Source organism: Monodelphis domestica, chromosome 2 (genome assembly GCF_027887165.1).
Source record: "Monodelphis domestica isolate mMonDom1 chromosome 2, mMonDom1.pri, whole genome shotgun sequence".
NCBI lineage: Eukaryota > Metazoa > Chordata > Mammalia > Didelphimorphia > Didelphidae > Monodelphis > Monodelphis domestica.
The window spans coordinates 83993760-84013579 of NC_077228.1; the positions used below are offsets into that span (position 1 = coordinate 83993760).

Genomic DNA, 19820 nt, shown 5'->3' on the forward strand with positions numbered 1-19820 from the left:
TGAAGAAACATTTAATCCTAGAGTTTATGCTAGGGATTGACCTCTTTTCCAGTGTTTTTAAAATACCATTTTGTGAAGAGCCAATTTATATTTAGATATAATTTTTGTAATTGATGCCAGAGGTTTTATACCAATCATCTTTAAATTGTATAATTTAATCCCAAACAAAAAGATTAATAAATAATACTTTGTTTCCTTAAAATGCTTATTATAAAACCCATTTATAGCTTAGCAACTGGTATAGGCAATCTTTAGCTATTGTAACTTACAATATAACTAATTAACCACCTACTTAATTTGCTAGAAAAACAATTTGATGCTATGGGGACACTAGTATATGACTTAAAGGGAGGCCAAGATGAGAGGAAGGAGAGCAAAAGAGTAAGGTTTAGTTTAGGTGAAATTCTGCTGATCTGGATCATTAATTAAAGAGAGCATGCCATGGGGGTATCTAGGTGCCTCAATGGACAGAGAGCCATGCCTGGTGACAGGAGGTCCTGGGTTCCAGTCTGGCCTCAGACACTTCCTAACTGTGTGACCCTTGGCCATTATTGCCTAGCCCTCACCGCTCTTCTGCCTTAGAATCAGTAATAGAAGGTAAGGGTTGAAAGAGAAAGAGAGAAAGCATGCCAGGACACTTCAGGAGGGACTTTATACTTTTCTGATGTGGGTGGCAGTTTGACCTAATCGCAGGCTCTGGTGGCTAGGACTACAGAATTTGTCTATTGATTAGTCAGACAGTCAACAAGCACTTATTAAGCACATAATATATGGCAGGCACTATGCTTATTAAACTTTATAGATGAGTCCTCATATAGGTATAGAGTCATTCCTTTACATATTTAAAGGTATACCAGTAATAATTTGCTGACATCACTCTCACCCTTACCCATAATTTATAATGTTTTCATTTTACAGATGAAGTAGTTGAGGTGTGGTAAAATCAAAGTCCCACACTGCCAGACTGTATTTTTGGTCATTCAGCTAGCATTTATTACCTGCTGTGTTCTAGGAATTGCACAAAACATTGGAGATACAAAGACAAAAAATAAGTCCTTTCTTTCAAGGACCCCATAGTCTAATGGGGGGACAAGATGCAAATAACTAAGTACAAACATTCTATATTTAGGTGGGTGTATTTTCAAGAGGAAGGCACTAATATTAAGGAGTTATGTTTTTATTTTTATAAGTTTATTTTCTTAGGAAAAAATGTCATTTGAATATTTGTCTGTCAGAGAGAGAGGGAGATTAAACCATAGGTCTGAAGTTCACTTAATGACAGTCTGCTGAAATAACCCAGATAACCTTAAAGCTCAGTGAAGGTAGGGAATCATAGGATCTGGAGCTAATAGGAATGAGAAAAACCAACCTTATTTTACTGATGAAGATATGGCCTGCTGATAAATCAGATATCTCATTGTTAAAAGGAAATTTCAACCATCTTTGCTGTCCACCATATGGATCAGTCTACAAATGATAATTCCTATGCACATATACACAAATACATATATTCAAGGATATTTTTTTCCACAGAGTGGGAAAAATAAATATATTAAAGTTATGCCAGTTCTCACATTTTTTGTAAATCTTTAGAGCTGCTTTCTAATACAATTTTAAATTGCTACAAGGCAATTTCGTTTACACTTAAATTTTTTCTTTAAACAAAATTGTATTTTTTAGGCATAGTATTAAGTTGTTTCCTATTTAGGTCTTTAAATTTTCTAAATGGCTACTTATGAAAAAATCTACTACAATACTTTACTTTGGTGGAGTGGCATTAGAAATATGTATCTTTTACTCAGTTATAAACAGAAAATAGAATCCATCTCTCACCTGATCCTAGCATTCTGATTTCCTTAAGTTCTTTAACATGTGGAAAAAAAACAAAAACAAAAACCTTAGCTTCAATCTTAGAATCAATACTGTGTATTGGTTCTAAGGAAGAAGAGTGGTAAGGGCTAGGCAACAAGGATTAAGTGACTTGCCCAGGGTCACACAGCTAGGAACTGTCTGAGGTCAGATTTGAACACAGGACCTCCTGTCTCTAGGCCTGGCTCTCAATCCACTGAACCATCCAGCTGCTCCTAGTTCTATAACATTTTAAAGGTTCTATACTAAAGAAGCTTATTATTATTTGTAGTATATCCCTGTCAGAGATGCTTAAACTTTGTGTCTTGCTTAGAGTTTCTAGACTCTTGTGTTTACAAAATAGAACTTTGAGCTGTTTGGCATGGCAGATATATAGGCTCTGTACACAGTAGGCATGCAATAAATATGTGTCAATACATATCAACAGTAAAAAAATTGTACTTATGGGAGGTATACCCATTGTGACTTCTGGCATGATAACTCATGTCTACCCTCTTCCCTCTGCTCTGTCTTGAGAACAGAAGATACAATAGGACCCACAAAATAGGGAACTTCAATATGTGCTTCAAACTCTGGAAGCTTGGTTCTAGGGATAACTTTGCTTTGTGAAATCTGACCATCAAGACATCTCAGAGTTAATAATGGACCTTAGAAATCTAGATAGAAAATTACATTGAATTTTCATTTCAGAATAGGAATGTCATGTTTAAGGAAATCTGGAAAAGTTTGAAAGCTTACTGTCCTGGAGCACAACTGCTTTTCCTTGTGCTTTTTATTATTTATTGATACATATTATATTTTTATTTCAAGTAAATCATTTCATGTGTATTTTTATATTCCAATCTTGGTTCCCCTTTCATCACTTCTAGAGTTCAGCAAAACCTGCAGACTGGAAATATCAAAATGGACTATCTTCTTCATGGCTTTCTTTAGATTGTAAAATTCATGTTAATATTCATGTCCCACTTTCAACAACAACTGCCAACTATCCCCTGGAGAAAAATACAAAGGTAATAAATAAAATGAAACTCAAAATACTACTAAATACCTCTTGCGTATATTATCTTTCTTTTCCGTTATTTGATACCATTATGCAGTGATTTGTGGTGTCTGTGGCTTATTTCTCCATGTAGATTATAAGTGCTTTGATGGGAGGGTTAACTAACCAGTGCCTTATGGTTGTTTTTGTTTCTTGCACATTTTTGCCCTTCCCATTAATGAGAGAACTCTTTGAAACGATTTGATATTTTTCATTTCATGTAGTCTTTTATATAGTATTTTATGTCCTTTTTATTTTTTCAGATTTTTGAATTGAATAGATATTTGTGGTTAACCTTTTGTTTTATATTTTATATGCCTTTAAAGATATTTATATACATTTTAGATATATAATTATGTACCTTATATTTTTGTTAAGGAGAGAAGCTTAAGAATTAGAGGTTTTTTATGTGTGGAGGAGATAAAGATTGGGTAGATACAATGCAATTTATTTTAACAATTGCAAAAATATTATCTTACTATTAAATTGCCAATGCTTTTAGTTTTTTAAGTACTTTGTAAACATGGAAGGCAGAAATCTAATAAAATTGAAATTATTTAATATCTGCTATAACTAGATGTTTTTCTTTTTAAGAATGGACTTGCACGGTGGGCCAAGCAAATCGAAGGCGGTGTATATTTGATCAATGGACAAGTTAAAGAAGAAGACTGTGAACTGCTAGAGGGACAGGTGAATTTAGGAAATTATCATATTGCTATTAAATGACTTAAAATATTTCCTTTACATGAAAAATAATGTATGTCAGTAAATATTCCAACAAAATCTATAGAATTTATCTATTATTTCTTCCCAGTATTTCTAAGGATTTGTACCTTAAAATGTGATTAAGGCCTAATGGACTAATTAGAATATGGTGCAGACTTGGAAGACCTGCTGGAAGCACCATAATAATAGCTCGCATTTTCCTTAGCCTGTAACTAGTCCTAGAGACCCTAACTTAAAACCTATTTTAGTGAATTAATTGAAGTAGAGAAAGTAGGGAAGGCGATTGATTATTCAAATTTTTTCAAAAATCTTGGTTTTAACATATAGTTTACAAATTTCACCCCCAGAATGCTATTTCTTGTGATTTTTATAATAAACAACACTATATGTACTATTTCTGTAAGAGTGCTTTTCCCTTAACATATATATAAATAAAATTTTTAAGCCTACAATATTTTACAAATTCTTACCTTTTAAAACTATTCAAGTCTATCAATAAAAATTCCTAAGTTGTCTTTTTAAAACTTTCAAAAAACTATTTATTGCTGAAAAAATTACTGTTTTAATTATTTTTTTTCTTTCAGAAGAAGTCTTCTAGAGGAAATACTCAAACTACTAGTCAAACTTTTGATGTCAGAGTTCTAACACAACTGGTAAATATTAGAAAATACTACTAATCTAAAACTTTTCAGAAAGTCATGTGGCAGAAACAATGACTATTCTGGAGTTTATTATATTTAGAGTCATAGCATTTCAGAACTTAGAAATTATGAGTTTCTCAACCATGAGAATAGTTTACTTTTTAGGTAACTCACAGAGCTATCATTTTCCTGAAACTTTTTCTGACTACATCCTTAGCCCTAAATCCTTGAGCATTTAAGGTGAACCCTTTAGAGACAGAGTCCTAAGCCCCACCCCTATCCTACACCTCCAGACCAAGTGTATGCCTGCCCCCTCTAGAGACCATGTTCTGTGCCCCTCCCACCCACATGCTGCGTATACCCTGTAAAGATGAATTTAGAGTTGTGACTTTAAATCTAGATTTAAATGGTTGCCAAATAAAATTCCGAAGTCAGTTTGGAAATTTATGATAATTTAATTAATATAGAGGGAAAGAATTTAAGGAGAAGAGAGAAGGAGAGGAAAAAGAGTTAATTTAAACTACTCTGGCTCAGGCTGAGCCAGGGAGGACTTAAAGGCCCTGGCCAAAGGGGCCTCCCTGAGCCCAAGGGAAAAGGAAGTCAGTCTTATCACTCACCACGAGACAGTCTGAAGGAAGCTGTCTGAGTGAGCTCCTCCAGGCTGAGTTCCAGGATCGAACTGGCACCCAGGCTGCTCACAGGAAGTGATCAGTCAGATCCAACTTTCCAGGGAAAGAGGTTTTGAGAGACGAAAAAATCCCAGATATATAGACCTTTCACCCTTGTGTCTCCACCTCTAAATTTTCACATCTACCAATGACATTAAAGGCTTTCTCCAGGACTGCCCATACTTTTAATTCTCACCTTCTTTGATTAGTTTATATCTTTTCAGCTACTTCACACTTCTTTGTTAAGTTTACCTTTTGTTAGTTACTTGACCTTTTTGTGATTAATTTAACCTTTATAGTTACTTAACACCTGTTTGTATTAAGGCCTAAAATTAGACTTAGCTTAAAGTTCTAGCTTCACTATAAGATGAGAACTTAGTACCTTCATTGTTCAATTAGGAGATTACAACTTTATCTTCCCCTAAAGTATGAAGTATGTCTAAGTAGGGTGGAGTAATGTAAAGTACCAAAAGACATTCCTGATTCTGTTAAAGAGAGTGTCTTCATTGTTACAATCAGGAGATAGCTAAATCAAATCTTCTAACATATGGTCTGAGTAGAGTGGAGTAGTTTTAAAATTCACAGCTGCCCCCGCCTCCCTTACTCCTTACCCACACAGGGATGGGAAGAAGAGCTCCCATTGGGTTGCTGGGTAGAGGGGTGGGTGAAGTGAGGAATGTCCTTTGGGAGTGTAGAGAGGGGAAGGGAAGTGGCCTGAACACTTCATTCCCCTCCAGCTCTGCCACCTATGAGCTGCCCACCTTACCCCCTGTGTACTTCCATTGGGCTGCTAGGTAGAGGGGCAGGGGATGTGAAAAAATTTCATCAGAGACAGTGGAGAGGGGGAGGGGAGCAGCTCCACCCAAGTTCCTCTGTCTTTCTAGTAAAGAACTTGGAGGGGGAGGAGAGGAGGGTGACACACATGCCCACAGAGAGTGCTCTGCATGCCATCTTTGGCACTTGTGCCATAGGTTCGCCTGTTGAGAGAATTTTATGTTTAGAATTTGGGAAAAGCAGGAGCTTGTGATGGATGGCCTTAATTTTCTCTGTAGTATATGTTGCTGAAGGGGGAGTTGGGAGAGGTGCTGTAGTGAGAAGAGGAAAGATTTAGAATCATTTGTGAGGAATTTCATTGGGAAAAGTAAAATGATTGGTGCACAGTACTGAGGGCCCACTTACAATTAGATAATAAATGTCTGGTGTGACTGACCCTTGATATCAAGTTATCCATTTATAAAGCAGGTAGGGAACCTATATAGGAAATGATTATCTCATCTGCCTCCAATAAATTCCAGTAAACCCTATTTTTAGTTATGGGATCAAGTTATAGGAAGACACCAAAATAGGAAATGCAGTGCCATTTTTAGAAAATGGCCAATGGTTAATTGTGACTGGAACAAAGAGGATGTGAAGGAAAGTAATAAAATAGATACGGCCTTTGATTTCAAATGACAACATAAATGTTCAGAAAAACTACTAAGCTACAAAAAGGAAAATTGGGTAAAGATATTTTCATAGCTGATTGAGAATATTTTTATGCACTGGGTCAGGAAATGAAAGTCATGCTCACTAAATTGCTAAAATGTTTATGTGGAGTTTAACAGCATGTGTTTTATTTCTAGTAAGAGGGCTACTTAATTATCCTTTAGTCTAAATAAAACATTTCTCTTTCAGCTCCTCAATTCAAATCACAGGTCTACAGCTACAGTCCAGGTCTGCAGTGGCTCTGTAAACCTCAAGGGTTCTGTGACATGTAGAGCCTATATTCACAACAACAAACCCAAGGTTAAAGATGCTGTGCAGGTCAGAGCATAACTATCATTATACAGCATATGGTAACATTTTACTCCAGCAGTTTCATAACATTTTAACCTTTGTTGTCTTTAAAAACTTGAAAGCATTCATTTTGATCTACTTGGCAGCCAAAGGCTATAGTTATAGTGTACATATCCTTTAGGTTGTCTTCAGGGTTCTTGAGAGGAAAATGCTAAAAGAGTTAAAAGTGAGCATTATTCTTATGTTTAAATCACTGACATCATAGGCCTAATGAACTTAAATCACAATAAAGTCTTAGTAATAGTGAAAATGTAGTTCATCTGGATGTTCTCCATTAAATCTGAGAATTTATAGACAGGTTCAAAAAATCTTATCTTTTTTCTTTAATTTGAAATAGTCTTTTCCCAGTGGATCTGTGATTGCATCAATGTGGGTACACTCTATAATGGTGCAGATTACAGCATTTTTATTTTTCATTTTGCTCTCCAATTTGTTCATAGGTTATCTTCCCAGTACCATAGACTGAAAATTTTTTAGGTCTTTGAACAGCACAAAAGTACTGGTGCTGTAACAGGGTTGTTCTTCCTGGTTGTTACTCTATGAGTAACCCACCTCCTTTTTGAAAAACATATTCTGAATGAGATCTGTGCTTCCTCTTACATGAAAGATATCCGTTATTTTATTTATCTTTTTAAACCCTTAACTTTTGTCTTAATCCTGAATATTGGTTTTAAGCAGATGAATGGCAAGGGTAACCAGTTGGGATTAAGTGACTTGCCCAGGGTCACACAGGTAGAAAGTGTGAAAAATTAACAGTAGCCCATTCCTTTTTTACTTGTAACCTAAAAATGACTTTGAATTTTAAAAGAGGAGCATTTTATATCGAGTTTGAAATCTCCCACTCTCTGAATTAAGTTACAATTCTGTCTCATTCTTTGATTGAATTAAGAACAAAGCCTGGTACTTATCTGTCAACATACTGCTTAAGATAGAGACTTGTGGGCTCTCTGGAGGTTGCAGGAGAGATGCTAGAAACCCCATGGCACCCTGGCATCTGGAAGACCTGCCTGTAATTTGGACTGAGGTTAGAGTCCCCCAAATCAAAGGGGCTGAGAAAAGTGGTATCATAAGAAGCATAAATTGGACTAGGAAAAAAGGAAGTAGGCTCTTTTGCCTCAGAAGCAAGGAGAGAGAGTGCTGGTGCGCCTGTGAGGAGGTGAAGAGGAGAGAGAAGCCTAGCCCAGCATGCTGAGATCTGGCTCTGAAGCTGGTACAGTGGGCTAGGAGAAGAGGCTTGCAAAAGCAACAGCCAGCCAATGCTATTTTGTCTTCTGGTCCACTTTTTATTATTTAATAAATAATTCTAAATTAAGTTACAATCTCCAAATAATTTTAATCTTTTTTTTTTTAAACCCTTACCTTCCATCTTGGAGTCAATACTGTGTATTGGCTCCAAGGCAGAAGAGTGGTAAGGGCTAGGCAATGGGGGTCAAGTGACTTGCCCAGGGTCACACAGCTAGGAAGTGGCTGAGGTCAGATTTGAACCTAGGACCTCCCGTCTCTAGGGCTGACTCTTAATCCACTGAGCTACCCAGCTGCCCCCAATAATTTTAATCTTAACAGAAGTGTCTGAGACCAGATTTGAATGCAAGATCTCTCGTCTCTAAGCCAGGCTCTATCTACTGAATCACCCAGTTTCTCCATGCAAGTCATTTATAATATGCCACATCCTACTTTCTTCTGATTTATATCTCTCTCCATTGTCCTCAGAGTTGCTCAATTTTGATTCTTTAAAATTATGACATTCCATGAATCACAGCTATATGGTAATTTTCAGAAGGTATATTGGTGTTAAAGAAATGATTTTTCTTTTCATCAGAAAGCACCTTTGGTTTCTTGAATATAGGCTAATTCTCAGGAAAAATTTATTTTTATTATTAATAAAATATAACATGCATTATTTCATTTTATATTTCTTCATTTTCACTTATGCAAAGGTCGAGAACTTGTCTTTAGGTGATAATTTTACAACTCCTTCTGGGATTATCAGCCTATTATGGGTGAAGTAGGATAATGATAAAAAAGTATAATAGGTCCTTTTCCTTTCAAAATGTTCAGTTTCTAAGACCAACAAAATGGTTGGATTGTCACATGGGATCCCAGCCAAGTCATTCAGAAATTGTGAAAAGTATAAATTGCTTTGGCATAATTGTATAGTTCACTGATTCAGAATGCTGACATATCCTGGTATTCTTTATGCAGTATGTACATACTGATTCATTTAGAAGTCACTAATTTGGATAGGGAGTGAGGTGAAATTTATCTTTGTTCTATTAAAGAAAAAATACCTTGATATGATACTGATGTAATATTGTTGAGGAGATGAATAGTAAAAATGAGTTTGGAAGGAAAATGTATACCTGCTCTAAGAACTAAACTTGTCAATCACTTTAGATTTAGAATTGTTTTCATTTGTGTTTTAGTAAACATAATTTGACTCTAAATGTTCAAAATTGTTGCTGCAGTTGGGGGGTCTTACAACAGGGCTCTATAGTAACATGTCTATTTATAATTGTTTTCTTTTTATCATTAGGCATTGAAGAGAGATATATTGAACACAGTGTCTGACCGTTGTGAAATACTATTTGAGGATCTTCTTATGAATGAAACACCAAGCAAAAAAGGTTTGAATATTAAATAAGTGATTTTAAATTTTTCTTTTTTTGATGCAAGAATATAGACACATTCTGAGGGCTTTGTAAGAGGATAAATTGCTTTCAATTATAAAAAGTATTTTTAGCACTTTATGAATTAATTCTGGCTTTATTTGCAAGTTTTTATTTGTCTAACCAGTAATTTTTTTCCCTTTAAAACATCAGAGCTACTAGTATATGTGGTCTGTGCTGTAGAGTTATCTTTTATTTACTTATGTAAATAGTTCCTTCTAGAACTTCTGAATGGTCAAAATAAAATTAACATTTTCCCACTAGTTTTACTATACTTAATATAATAATCTAATTAGCAATCTAATTCTTTGAAAACTGGTAAGCAGTGTCTGGCATGTGTGGTTGCTCACTACTGAGGAGAATTTTTGATTAAAGAGGAAGGCCATAGGCCAGCTAAAATGTTTTACATAAATAGATAACTATTATATATAAATAGATAAGAGTTATTTTGGGAAGCAGTATACTAAAATATTAAATCAAGAAGCAATTTTAAATATTCATGGTTGGTGTAAACCTATTAGTTATATAATAGGTTGTTATTGGGTGCTAGGGATGCTTATTCCTAATTTTTTCAAATGATGTCAAGAATTAAGAGTTCACTTATGAGTTCAATTATGAGTTGATATTTTTTAGCGTAACTTGCTTCAAACAATAATTAGCTAAATGAAATTAGCTTCTTTATAATTAATGTAAGTAATGAGGCAGTTAAGTTTTGAGACTTATTACAGTTCAGTGATTTTACCACTAGGAGGTAGTCTTGTCAAAGAGGAAAATTTAATTTCACTTTCTGATTAGATAATATGCTTAAATTCAGAAGAAATATGCTAATTTTGGAATTTCCTATGAAACTTAAGAAATTTGGTATTATTTTCCACCTTATATATCTTTGGATTTCTATACCCAGTGCCTTGCATGTATTAGATACTTAATATATGTTTGTTTAATTAAGTTGTTCAAGTTTTTAAAAAGATAGAAATGTCTTTTAATTTGTTTTTCTTAGTCTTCTACAATTTTGATTTAATCATCTCCTCAAGTGCCAGAAGTATCTTTTCCATAGCCAGTAATAGTATTATTTACATAACAATTATGTTTTCTTCTAGATTCTGAAAAGGAATTCCATGTTCTGCCTCACCGAATATTTGTCCCTATTCCTGGATCCAGTGTTATGCTGTGTGATTATAAATTTGGAGATGAGTCAACTAGAGAAATTCAAGAAAATTTTATGGAATTGTTGGATCGGCATGTAGGACTAGATGATTTAGAAATTGCAGAGGAAATTAACACAGGTAAAAAAAAAATAGGATCTTATTTAAATAAGGGGGGGTTGAGACATAGAAAAAGAATTGTTCCCCTAGTAAACAAACTTGGGTTCTAGTCCTTGCTGTTCTAATTACTATTCTTATGACCATAAAAAAGACCCATAATTTCTGAGCCTCAGTTTCTCACCTATAAAACTTTGTTTCTTTGAGGAAAGATTGACAAGTCTGGCATAAGTATAAGCTGTGATGAAATACATGATTAAACTGTATTGATGAATTGCTTCATTAAAATATCAATAAAAGATTAGCTTTTAAACATCTAGTTGTTTGGGATATTCCTACATAACATTTTAAGTAAGGCATCTCAAACTTTTCAGAAAATGAGTATTTTCCTTCCCAGAGGATATCAAATAGTATTGGTAATATTTATATGTCAATATATCCAGCACCTGTGATTTCATTGGTTTAGAAACTTTCTCAGGGCACAAGTTTAAGTGTCTTGCCTATTATCATTGAGCTAGTAAATGCCAGGTGCAGATTCTAACCCAGGTCTTTTCTAATTCAAGGAAATCACTCTATTCACTGCCTTTCTGCAGGTATTTACAGTAAATAAATGGTAAATATATAGTAAATATTGGCAGTGGCACAGTATTGATAGTAAATATTAGCAAAGCATAGCAGTTTTTCAGCTTTTATCAAGATAATACTGGGGGTTCTTGATAAAAAAAAAGGCAAGCATAGAATGTGAATGAAGAGGAAGAACTAAAAAATCAATTTTTAATATTCTTCCTTTTGTAGTTTATGGAATTTTTGTAAGAACTCTAATTTTAAGTGGATGTATACTGCCATATCTCCTTCAGATGGGAAAGAAACACTTATTTAAAAAAAAACAGAAGGAAATGAATTAAAACCTGCTGGAAGCAGCAAACCTGAAAGATACCTTGATATTTCCAAAGCTATATTCTTTAGGAACATATTATGCCTGTTGTCAAATGTAACTTCTTACCCATTTTCATCTTTTTCTTTCATATTGGAGTATATATTTTGGATGTGATATTTTACTTTATTGCTATTGAATGCAGAATTCCCAAGCAACATATATAAAGGGATGTGAGTATTATCTTAGTAATCAATACTATAATGTTCCCACAATAGCTTTTAAGAAAAAAGAGTTAATTCTGTAAACATATCTATAAGAAAAGAGCAATTCATTATTTTAAGCTATCATTGCCTTGATTGTTCTCTTCAGTACATTATTACCAAGTCTTTCCTTAGAATGAAAAGAACAAGTGCTTTAAACTTCTGGACAGCAATTTTTCCCCTAGTACATTTTGTAAATTTTATAGCTATTCATCAGTTGCTATGGTATCTTTTTTTTCTTCTACTCCCACACCCCCTTGTGTTTACTGTATGGGCTGGAACTGGATTATGGTATTTAATTCAAGTATCCTTGTTACTATGGTGAGTCATGTAATTGTTTGATCAGTGAATTCCAAAAAAAGCTTTGGTGCTCCAGGTGTGAGTTGAGACCACCAACTTTTTCCAAGTTGGTAACTCCAGGTGTTAATATTATGATGAAGAATAAAAAGTTTGTTTCACAATGAAAAAAATGGAAGAAAATAATACAAAGTCCTCAATATTTTTATTTTGTGGCAAAGATTATATTTTAAACAATATCATCATTAAAGAGTATCATGATATTCAGTAATAATATCACCCAATAATAATGTCATCATATAAGTAATATCATTTTAAAGACATAGGGCTTTGTTTTGAACATAACCAGTAGGTCATTTTGTAAGTCTTTTTTTGCTCCACCTTGCATCATAATTTAATTCTTCTGTAGAGCAGTGCCATAAACTTTCTGCTTGCCAGTCTTAGACTCAGAATTAAAAAGGAAGGAGCATATAGGGCAGTGCTGATGAAGGTGTGATACTCGTTCCCGCTTTTTCCAGTGCCTGAGGACATTTTTGCATACCCCATCCCTCTGTCCAGTTGTCCAAAGCACCCACTTTCTCCCTCTGCTCTCTCCTTCTGCTCTCTGGAGTAATGTGGGGGCCTCACAGGTAGCTTGAAGTTGCAGTTTGGGCACCCTAACTTGAAAACCTTTGCTAACGCTGATATAGGGCATCTAATAAGTTATCCAACTAATGCTTGAAAATCCTTTTTCTATCACTTGATCTAACCTGTCCTTGACTATATCCTTAGTTCATGGGATAGATCTATTTTTAGATAGTTTCAGTTATTATAGTGTTTTCTATTCACAGAATCTGAAAGATGGAAGAGACTCAAAACTCAATCTATATCTGAAAAGTACAAGTATAGTAAGCAAAAAAAATTATGTGCCTTTAACCTCTATGTCTTATCTTCTGGAGCTAACTGGAACCCATCTTCTGCTTTTTTCTATATGATATCCCTTCAGATATTTGAAGACAGTTATCATGTCTCCTTAATCACCTCCTTCATCTAATCATGTACTTTTGCTTTCAATCACTATATGATATCATTGACAAATACCCTTACCATCTTGGTTATGTTACTTAAGACATATTCTAGGGCAGCAAGGTGTCACAGTGGATAGAGCACCAGATCTAGAGTCAGAAGAATCTAGGTTCAAATATGACTTCAGACTCTTACTAACTCTGTAAAACTGGGCAATGTCACAACCTCGTTTATCAGCCTTTGCCTTTCTGTATTAGAGTTGTTACTATTACAGAAAGTAAGGGTTAAAAAAAAAAGATATATTCTCGTGTCCTTAAAATATGGCACTTAAAATGTAATATAATGTTCTTGAAGTGATCTCACCTTACAGGATACCATAATACTCTTATTTTTTATAATAACTTCTAGTTTTAAAATATAGCCTAAGTTTGTGTTAGCTTTTTTTTAGTAGTTTCATTGTTCTTGGTCTTAGGTGTATATAAATGTATATTATATAAAACATAACTTTCTGACAGTATGATCATACTTTTTTCTAATATTTATATATATGATTAAAGTATTTCAGATAGATATTGTGGATTTGGTTCAAAAAAATTCTGACTTCATATTGAAACCTCATTAGATCTTATTAATTTATCTCACAAAATTGTAAGCTTTTTCTTAGCTGGACTTTTAGTAATCAAACATTGTTGCCACACTGGTTTTACCCTAGACTGTGTCAGAAGATTTCCTGGATTTGTTGTCTCAAACATCCTCCAAATTAATAGTCACAGTGATCCTTGAGATGTTCTGTGTTCCATATTCAGAACTCATCTTCTGAAATAATTTCATAGTTAAGCATATTTCTAAAAGAATGATGTCATCACATCCCTGACTTAAATGGAAGTAATAAAAACATTAACTTCTGAATTGAACAAAAGAAATACTCTTCCACAATTACTCTTCTTATCTGAAATAGAAATCATTATTGACTGAGGCCAACATAATACATTTTTATCTGAATTTGGGTATAACTTTAATTTTCATATGTAATTAACTTGCTTATAATATATACCTGATAATATTTTAGAGAATTGTAATCCATGAGTGAGCTAGGGTGAATAAAAGTCTCTGATGGGCAAAATTAAAGTTGCCACCATAGATTTTTTTTTCTCCAAATGATAGTAATCATACATAGCAGATTTACATTTGCTTTGCAAGTATTAACATTTAAACAAATTAATCTCAATGCATTCTATGTTACCTTTCAGTCATTCCCGCTAATCTTCAAGAATTTTTTTCCTTTTTTTAATTAAATTTATGCTTTTTAAATTTTATGTAGAAACAATTTTTAACAATTGTTTAATGACATTTTTGCAAACTAAATCCCTTCCTCCTTCCCCTGACCTCTCCCTGAGATGGTAAATAATCTGATACAGGTTATACCAGCAGCACTATGCTTTTAATTACAGATTCAATAATAGTGAATTTTAAGTGAAAAACAGATCCATTTTAACTTCAAATTCTATGGCCCTTTAGCATTTTTCTCTTTATGTGATACCATTGTTTTACTATGGAAATGATGGTCCATATTATATGCATAGGTTTTCCTGGAAATATACAGTTTTTGACATTTAAATCTAGTTCTTAACTGTTTTCCTTAGTAATTCATTAAAAAAACCTCCACTTGCAGGTCAAAACATACCTGTACCTTAATAGATGACTTAATGAGTTGATGTGGCTCAAAAATTCATAGTCTTATAGTTAGATTTATTGTGCTAGATCTGTCTAAAACTAGCTAGACCAAGTCCCAGAAAACAGACATACAGGCCAACTTAGAAGGACCTTCCACAATTTAAATCATCTTTCAAGAACCCACAGGGTCACTATGACATAAATGCAGTGAAATAATATTTTTACTGGAGATTGATACTAATTCAAATTGAACTTTGTGGTTAGAAGTAGAATTTGGGGATTGACAATTGCTAAGGATATAACTCCAAAACATGGCTTTGTTTCTAGGACTGATTCTTATTATGAACTTGATTATTTATCTCCATTGTATAATCTAGATACCAGGAGATTATAATGTTTAAAATATGTGCCTTGTTGAGTAGGAATCTTATAATAGCACATGATTTTTTTTTAACATTACTTAAAGGAGAACAGTTTGTCTAAAAGACTTAACAAGAATAGAGTATCTATACCTTTTGCATTTTTTAGGTGTGTAAGTCATCTTAGAGTATAAACATTCACTTAGTAATATATTTTACTTCTTAGGCTTGGTGACAGCTGTGGAGTGGTATTTTTGAAATTTTAATGAAATGTATTTAATGAAATTCATTGAGAAATAAAAAATATCAACATCTGAATTGAACAAAATACAGGCTGTTCCATAATCAAGAGCTAAAGGTTGCCAACCAGATGGAATCAATATTGGAGGGGTAGCTAATTTTATAGAATGTCAATATTAAGACAAAGGTTGAAAATAATTTAAAGATTTTGAGCCTTAGAAAAAAGGAGACTAGTTCCATGGATACAAATGAGGGAATTGCCCTAAAATATTGTGTTAGAGAATAAAAGTAAAAGTATTTTTGGAATATTAATCTCCAGATGCACTTTCTTTCCTCTGGAACCACCATACCTTTCTCACAATTCATATGGGGATAAATGATATCACTCAAGGAATTTAGAAAGCATTGCTTGGGGTTATCAGTCAAGTCTTCAATAAGGAACTGAAAACCATAGAGGAAGAGATGATATTTTTATCAGTGCAGTCAGTTGAAGCTACGTCTTCTGAAAAAAGGCAAATTGGGGAAGTGAATAGTTTTTTTTGTTTTTTAATGGTGACTGAAAACAGGATTTCAATTTCTGGAGTTCAACTTATAGGAATAGCACTTGACTAAATATGGAATGTACTTAATGTTGTCCAGAGAAAATATGTTTGCCTGGATTCTTGCAGATTTTGACAAGATTTAAACTGAAAAGGGAAGAGAAGAGTGAAAACTACTGGCATAAATGTATGATGCTGGATACCACTAAGAGTAGTGGATACAACATAAGAAAAAAGACTGACTTCAGAGATGTCTTTTCATAGGGAAACTTATCAAAAAAAAAAATACAGGAATGAATCTCTTAGTCTCATATGTCTCTATACAAAGATATATGTACAATGCATGGGTGGTAAGATCAATGAGAGTTTTTACTGCATGCACAGAAGTAAATTGGTGCAACTAAACAGGTATGACTAAGGCTTGCTGGGATAGGCTTTGTGAATAGGAAATGGCTTTGGATGGGGTATGCGTTATTCAAAAGGAACAGTGCTGTAACACTGAGGAAGTGAGGCATCCATAGAAGTGGAAAGCAAAGCTCAATGGAGAGAGAAATAGAAACAACATTGTACTGAGAATGTCTTATGGACTACCTGACTAGAAAGAGGAAACAGTAGAGTTTAAGGAATAAATCAGAAACAGCACGGGGATATGACAGAATTGTGAGACTGGGGAGGGACCTTCTACTGTATTTTGGCTTCTAGAACTTTTTCTTCCAAAAACAGCAACTATTATTGCCTTTAAAGATTATTTTATTATTCAAAAGATCGAAGTGAGATGGGCAGGGCTGGGAGGTTGGGGAAGTATTGTTTTGAATCTTATTCAACAAGAAAGAACAGGTTACTGAGGTAGAAATGATAGAAACCTCTGCAGGAAATCATCACTCCCTCTTTGAGTTTGTGATAAAGTACAAGCCTAATATGCTAGCCTGGCACACGTCTTAGATTTTAGCAGAACAGAGTTCAGTTAAAGAATGGGTAGGAACCTTCAGCCTAAAATTCTCCAATTGACTGGCCCAGGAGAGATCTTGAGTTCCTTCCTAACAGTGCAGCAGTAAAATTAGATGAAACAGAAAACAATGATTTGACAAGATGGCATGCCTCCATAGGGAACTAATGAAACAACTTAAAATTTTAAACACCTTTATAGGAGATAGCAGCAAGGTCAGATGAAGAAGAATGGAACAGTCCTGTCTTTAACTGTGTTTAGGGCACTAAGACATAGAATAAGCCAAAGTTGACTATGAATGTCAATGACATCGGATCTCCAAGAGGGAAAAGATCTCAGATGCTTCTAGGCCTTCCCATCCTTCAAAAGGAACCTTCTTGTTAATGTATCTGACAAGAGACCATCCACCTTTCACTTGAAGACTTTTAGTACTCTGTAATTTAAGGCATTCCATTTCCTTTTGGGATAGCTCTAATTGTTAGGAAATGGAAATTGAGCTAATGAAGTCTCTGCAAAGTGAACAAATTGCTTTTAAATCATGTGTCCTTGACCCTATGTTAAGCATTTTTATCAGTAATTTGAATGACAGTATTACTATCTTTGACGATTTGATTTACAGATACCATTTAATAGCTAACATGTTGGGTGTTAGAGCTGAGATCTAAAAAGATCCCAACAAAGTCAAGATCCAAAGAAGCCATAACAATATAAATATAATAAAATGAAATTAAATAAGAATAGCAATGTCTGAATATGAATCAATACTACTGTGGCATGGAAACAAACAAAAAAAAAGCTAACAATCTTAGCTGGCATTAAGAAAAGCATGGAATATGGTCAATTGCTGGGCTCTGCCCAACCAAATGACATCTGGAAAATTGTATTTATTTGTTGGTGCCATATTTTAGGAAGGATATTGACCAACCAGAACTGGTCCAGAGGAAAGCAACACATAGTTTGGGGATTAGAAACCATGCTTTTATAAGATTTGATTCAAGGAGCTGGTATTGAAGAGAATAAAAGTCTCTAGGGACACTTGATTCTATTACAAATATTTGAAGACCTGTCACATGGAAGAGAAGTTAGATTTGTTCTGCTTGTTAAGAGCAGTGGATAGAAGTTATGGTGAAGTAGATTAAGGCTCAGTGTCAGAGTTTCCTCTCAGCATTGGTATAGACTTACTTGTAGATTAGTACATTTCCCTCATTGTCAGTCTTCATGCACTGGATGCATGATTGCTTGTTTGGTATATTATAGGTCTCCATTGATGAGAATGAGACTAGAGAAATTTACACTAGGTGATCTCTGATCCTGTGCAACTCTAAAATCCTCTGATCCTATATTCTTTGTCTTTAAGATTCTGTGATCTTTTGATTTTGGTGTCATAGTTCTCTATTTCAGTTCTCTGTTTACTGAGTAAGCATGCTTGAAGCAAATCTTTTCTCTTAACCAATTTATTGAGAAATGAAGACCATTATCTCTAGACTGTTGGTTGACTTTCAGTCTTATGCATCTCTCTGGGCCTCAGGGTTTTTTTGGGGGGGTTGTAAAATGTAAGGGAAAGCCCCTTCTGGCTCTAAAAGTTTTGGAGCCAGCATATCTATCTGTAAAATGCTTTTTCCTAAGTCTTGCCATTAGAAAATTGCTTTCTCTCTTTAAATTTAACAACGTGAGCAAGGAGAATTCTCTTTTCTAAACTATCAACAAAATTGTTGAAAGTCTAGTTTGTGTCACCCTGGGCAAGTCACTTAACCTCATTTGTCCAGCTTTTGTTATTCCATCTTGTTACTAAGAAAATATGGGTTTAAGAAAACAAGTAAATTAGCCTGTCATTTCTTGATACCATTCTAATTTTAAAAGATATTTATCTTGATAGAATCATTGAACCTTAATGACCCTAATTAATGAATTGACTTGACCAATATTACACAATCTCTGATAGACTTAAAGCTTATTTTGGTGCATCTTCAGTTACATGGTATGAGTGTTCATTATACTAGTTTAGACCACAGACTCTCTGTGCCTTCTCATCCTTTGCCATGTGATATGTTTGTCCACATTTTTCTATTTCTTCATTGAGGATCCTCTCAGTAGGATGGAGATCTTTGTTTCTCTTATTTCTTGGATATATCAGGATGCCATTTTACTAATTTCCTTATAAGTTTTGGTATTATTTTAACAATGAATTCACTTTAAGAAACTTTGGCAGAAAACTCATGATAATTTGAAAATGTCATTTGGAATTGTTTGTATATCCTTTATCTTTATAAAAGGCATTGAATATAAATTTTATTTTCCCATATTTTAGAGACTTTTGAAATTCAGAAAACTAAAGCTATATGGAAAAGGCATTATTAAACTAAATCAAGTATTGTGTATTTTATGGCCCTCTCAGTTCCATAGCACCAAACTTAAAACACATTTGAAAGTAGGAAAATGTAGTTTAATGTGTCATAAAATGAACCTAAGAATGAAATGGGAATTTAACCTTATATTTTTTGTTTATATTTTAAGTTATAATGAATTCTGAGAGTAATTATTCCTTTTATATTTTCACTTCTTTTAATAATTTTCCTTTTTGCCTCATTCAGCTAGTATAAATTCATGTATGAAAAGAGAAGACATACCAGACAACACATATGATGATCAACCAAAGCATTTGATTAAAACTACAATGGCATTGAGAATTCAGCAAAACCTAGGTATGTTACCTCTGGTCATTCATGTGAAACATTCTAGAAACATTCCAGAATGTTAGTTTACCTTTTTTTGTTTATCATGCATAATTTTTCTTATCTTATTTTCTAAAGCTTTCATACTAATAGTTATGGCTTTATGAATAGTGGTTACTGATTTTTATGTATTGGTTTTGAGAAGGGAAAAAAATCCTATAATCCTAGTTTTAGGTTCACAGTA

General features: G+C 33.9%; 1 protein-coding gene across 5 annotated transcripts in view; it reads left to right on the forward strand.

Moving 5' to 3' along the window:
- ODR4 (odr-4 GPCR localization factor homolog) overlaps positions 1-19820 on the forward strand; it is a 44160-nt gene that overhangs the window by 19084 nt on the left and 5256 nt on the right. For 2 of the 5 annotated variants that reach the window (XM_007480963.3, XM_007480964.3), the window contains 7 exons: positions 2739-2879; positions 3503-3598; positions 4219-4287; positions 6618-6746; positions 9313-9403; positions 10546-10731; positions 19496-19606. In XM_007480963.3, the coding sequence (XP_007481025.1) occupies positions 2739-2879; positions 3503-3598; positions 4219-4287; positions 6618-6746; positions 9313-9403; positions 10546-10731; positions 19496-19606 (823 nt within the window). Of the gene's footprint in view, positions 1-2738; positions 2880-3502; positions 3599-4218; positions 4288-6617; positions 6747-9312; positions 9404-10545; positions 11815-19495; positions 19608-19820 lie in introns of those variants that run through there. The other 3 variants (XM_007480965.3, XM_056815657.1, XR_008916125.1) reach the window with 2 other exon arrangements.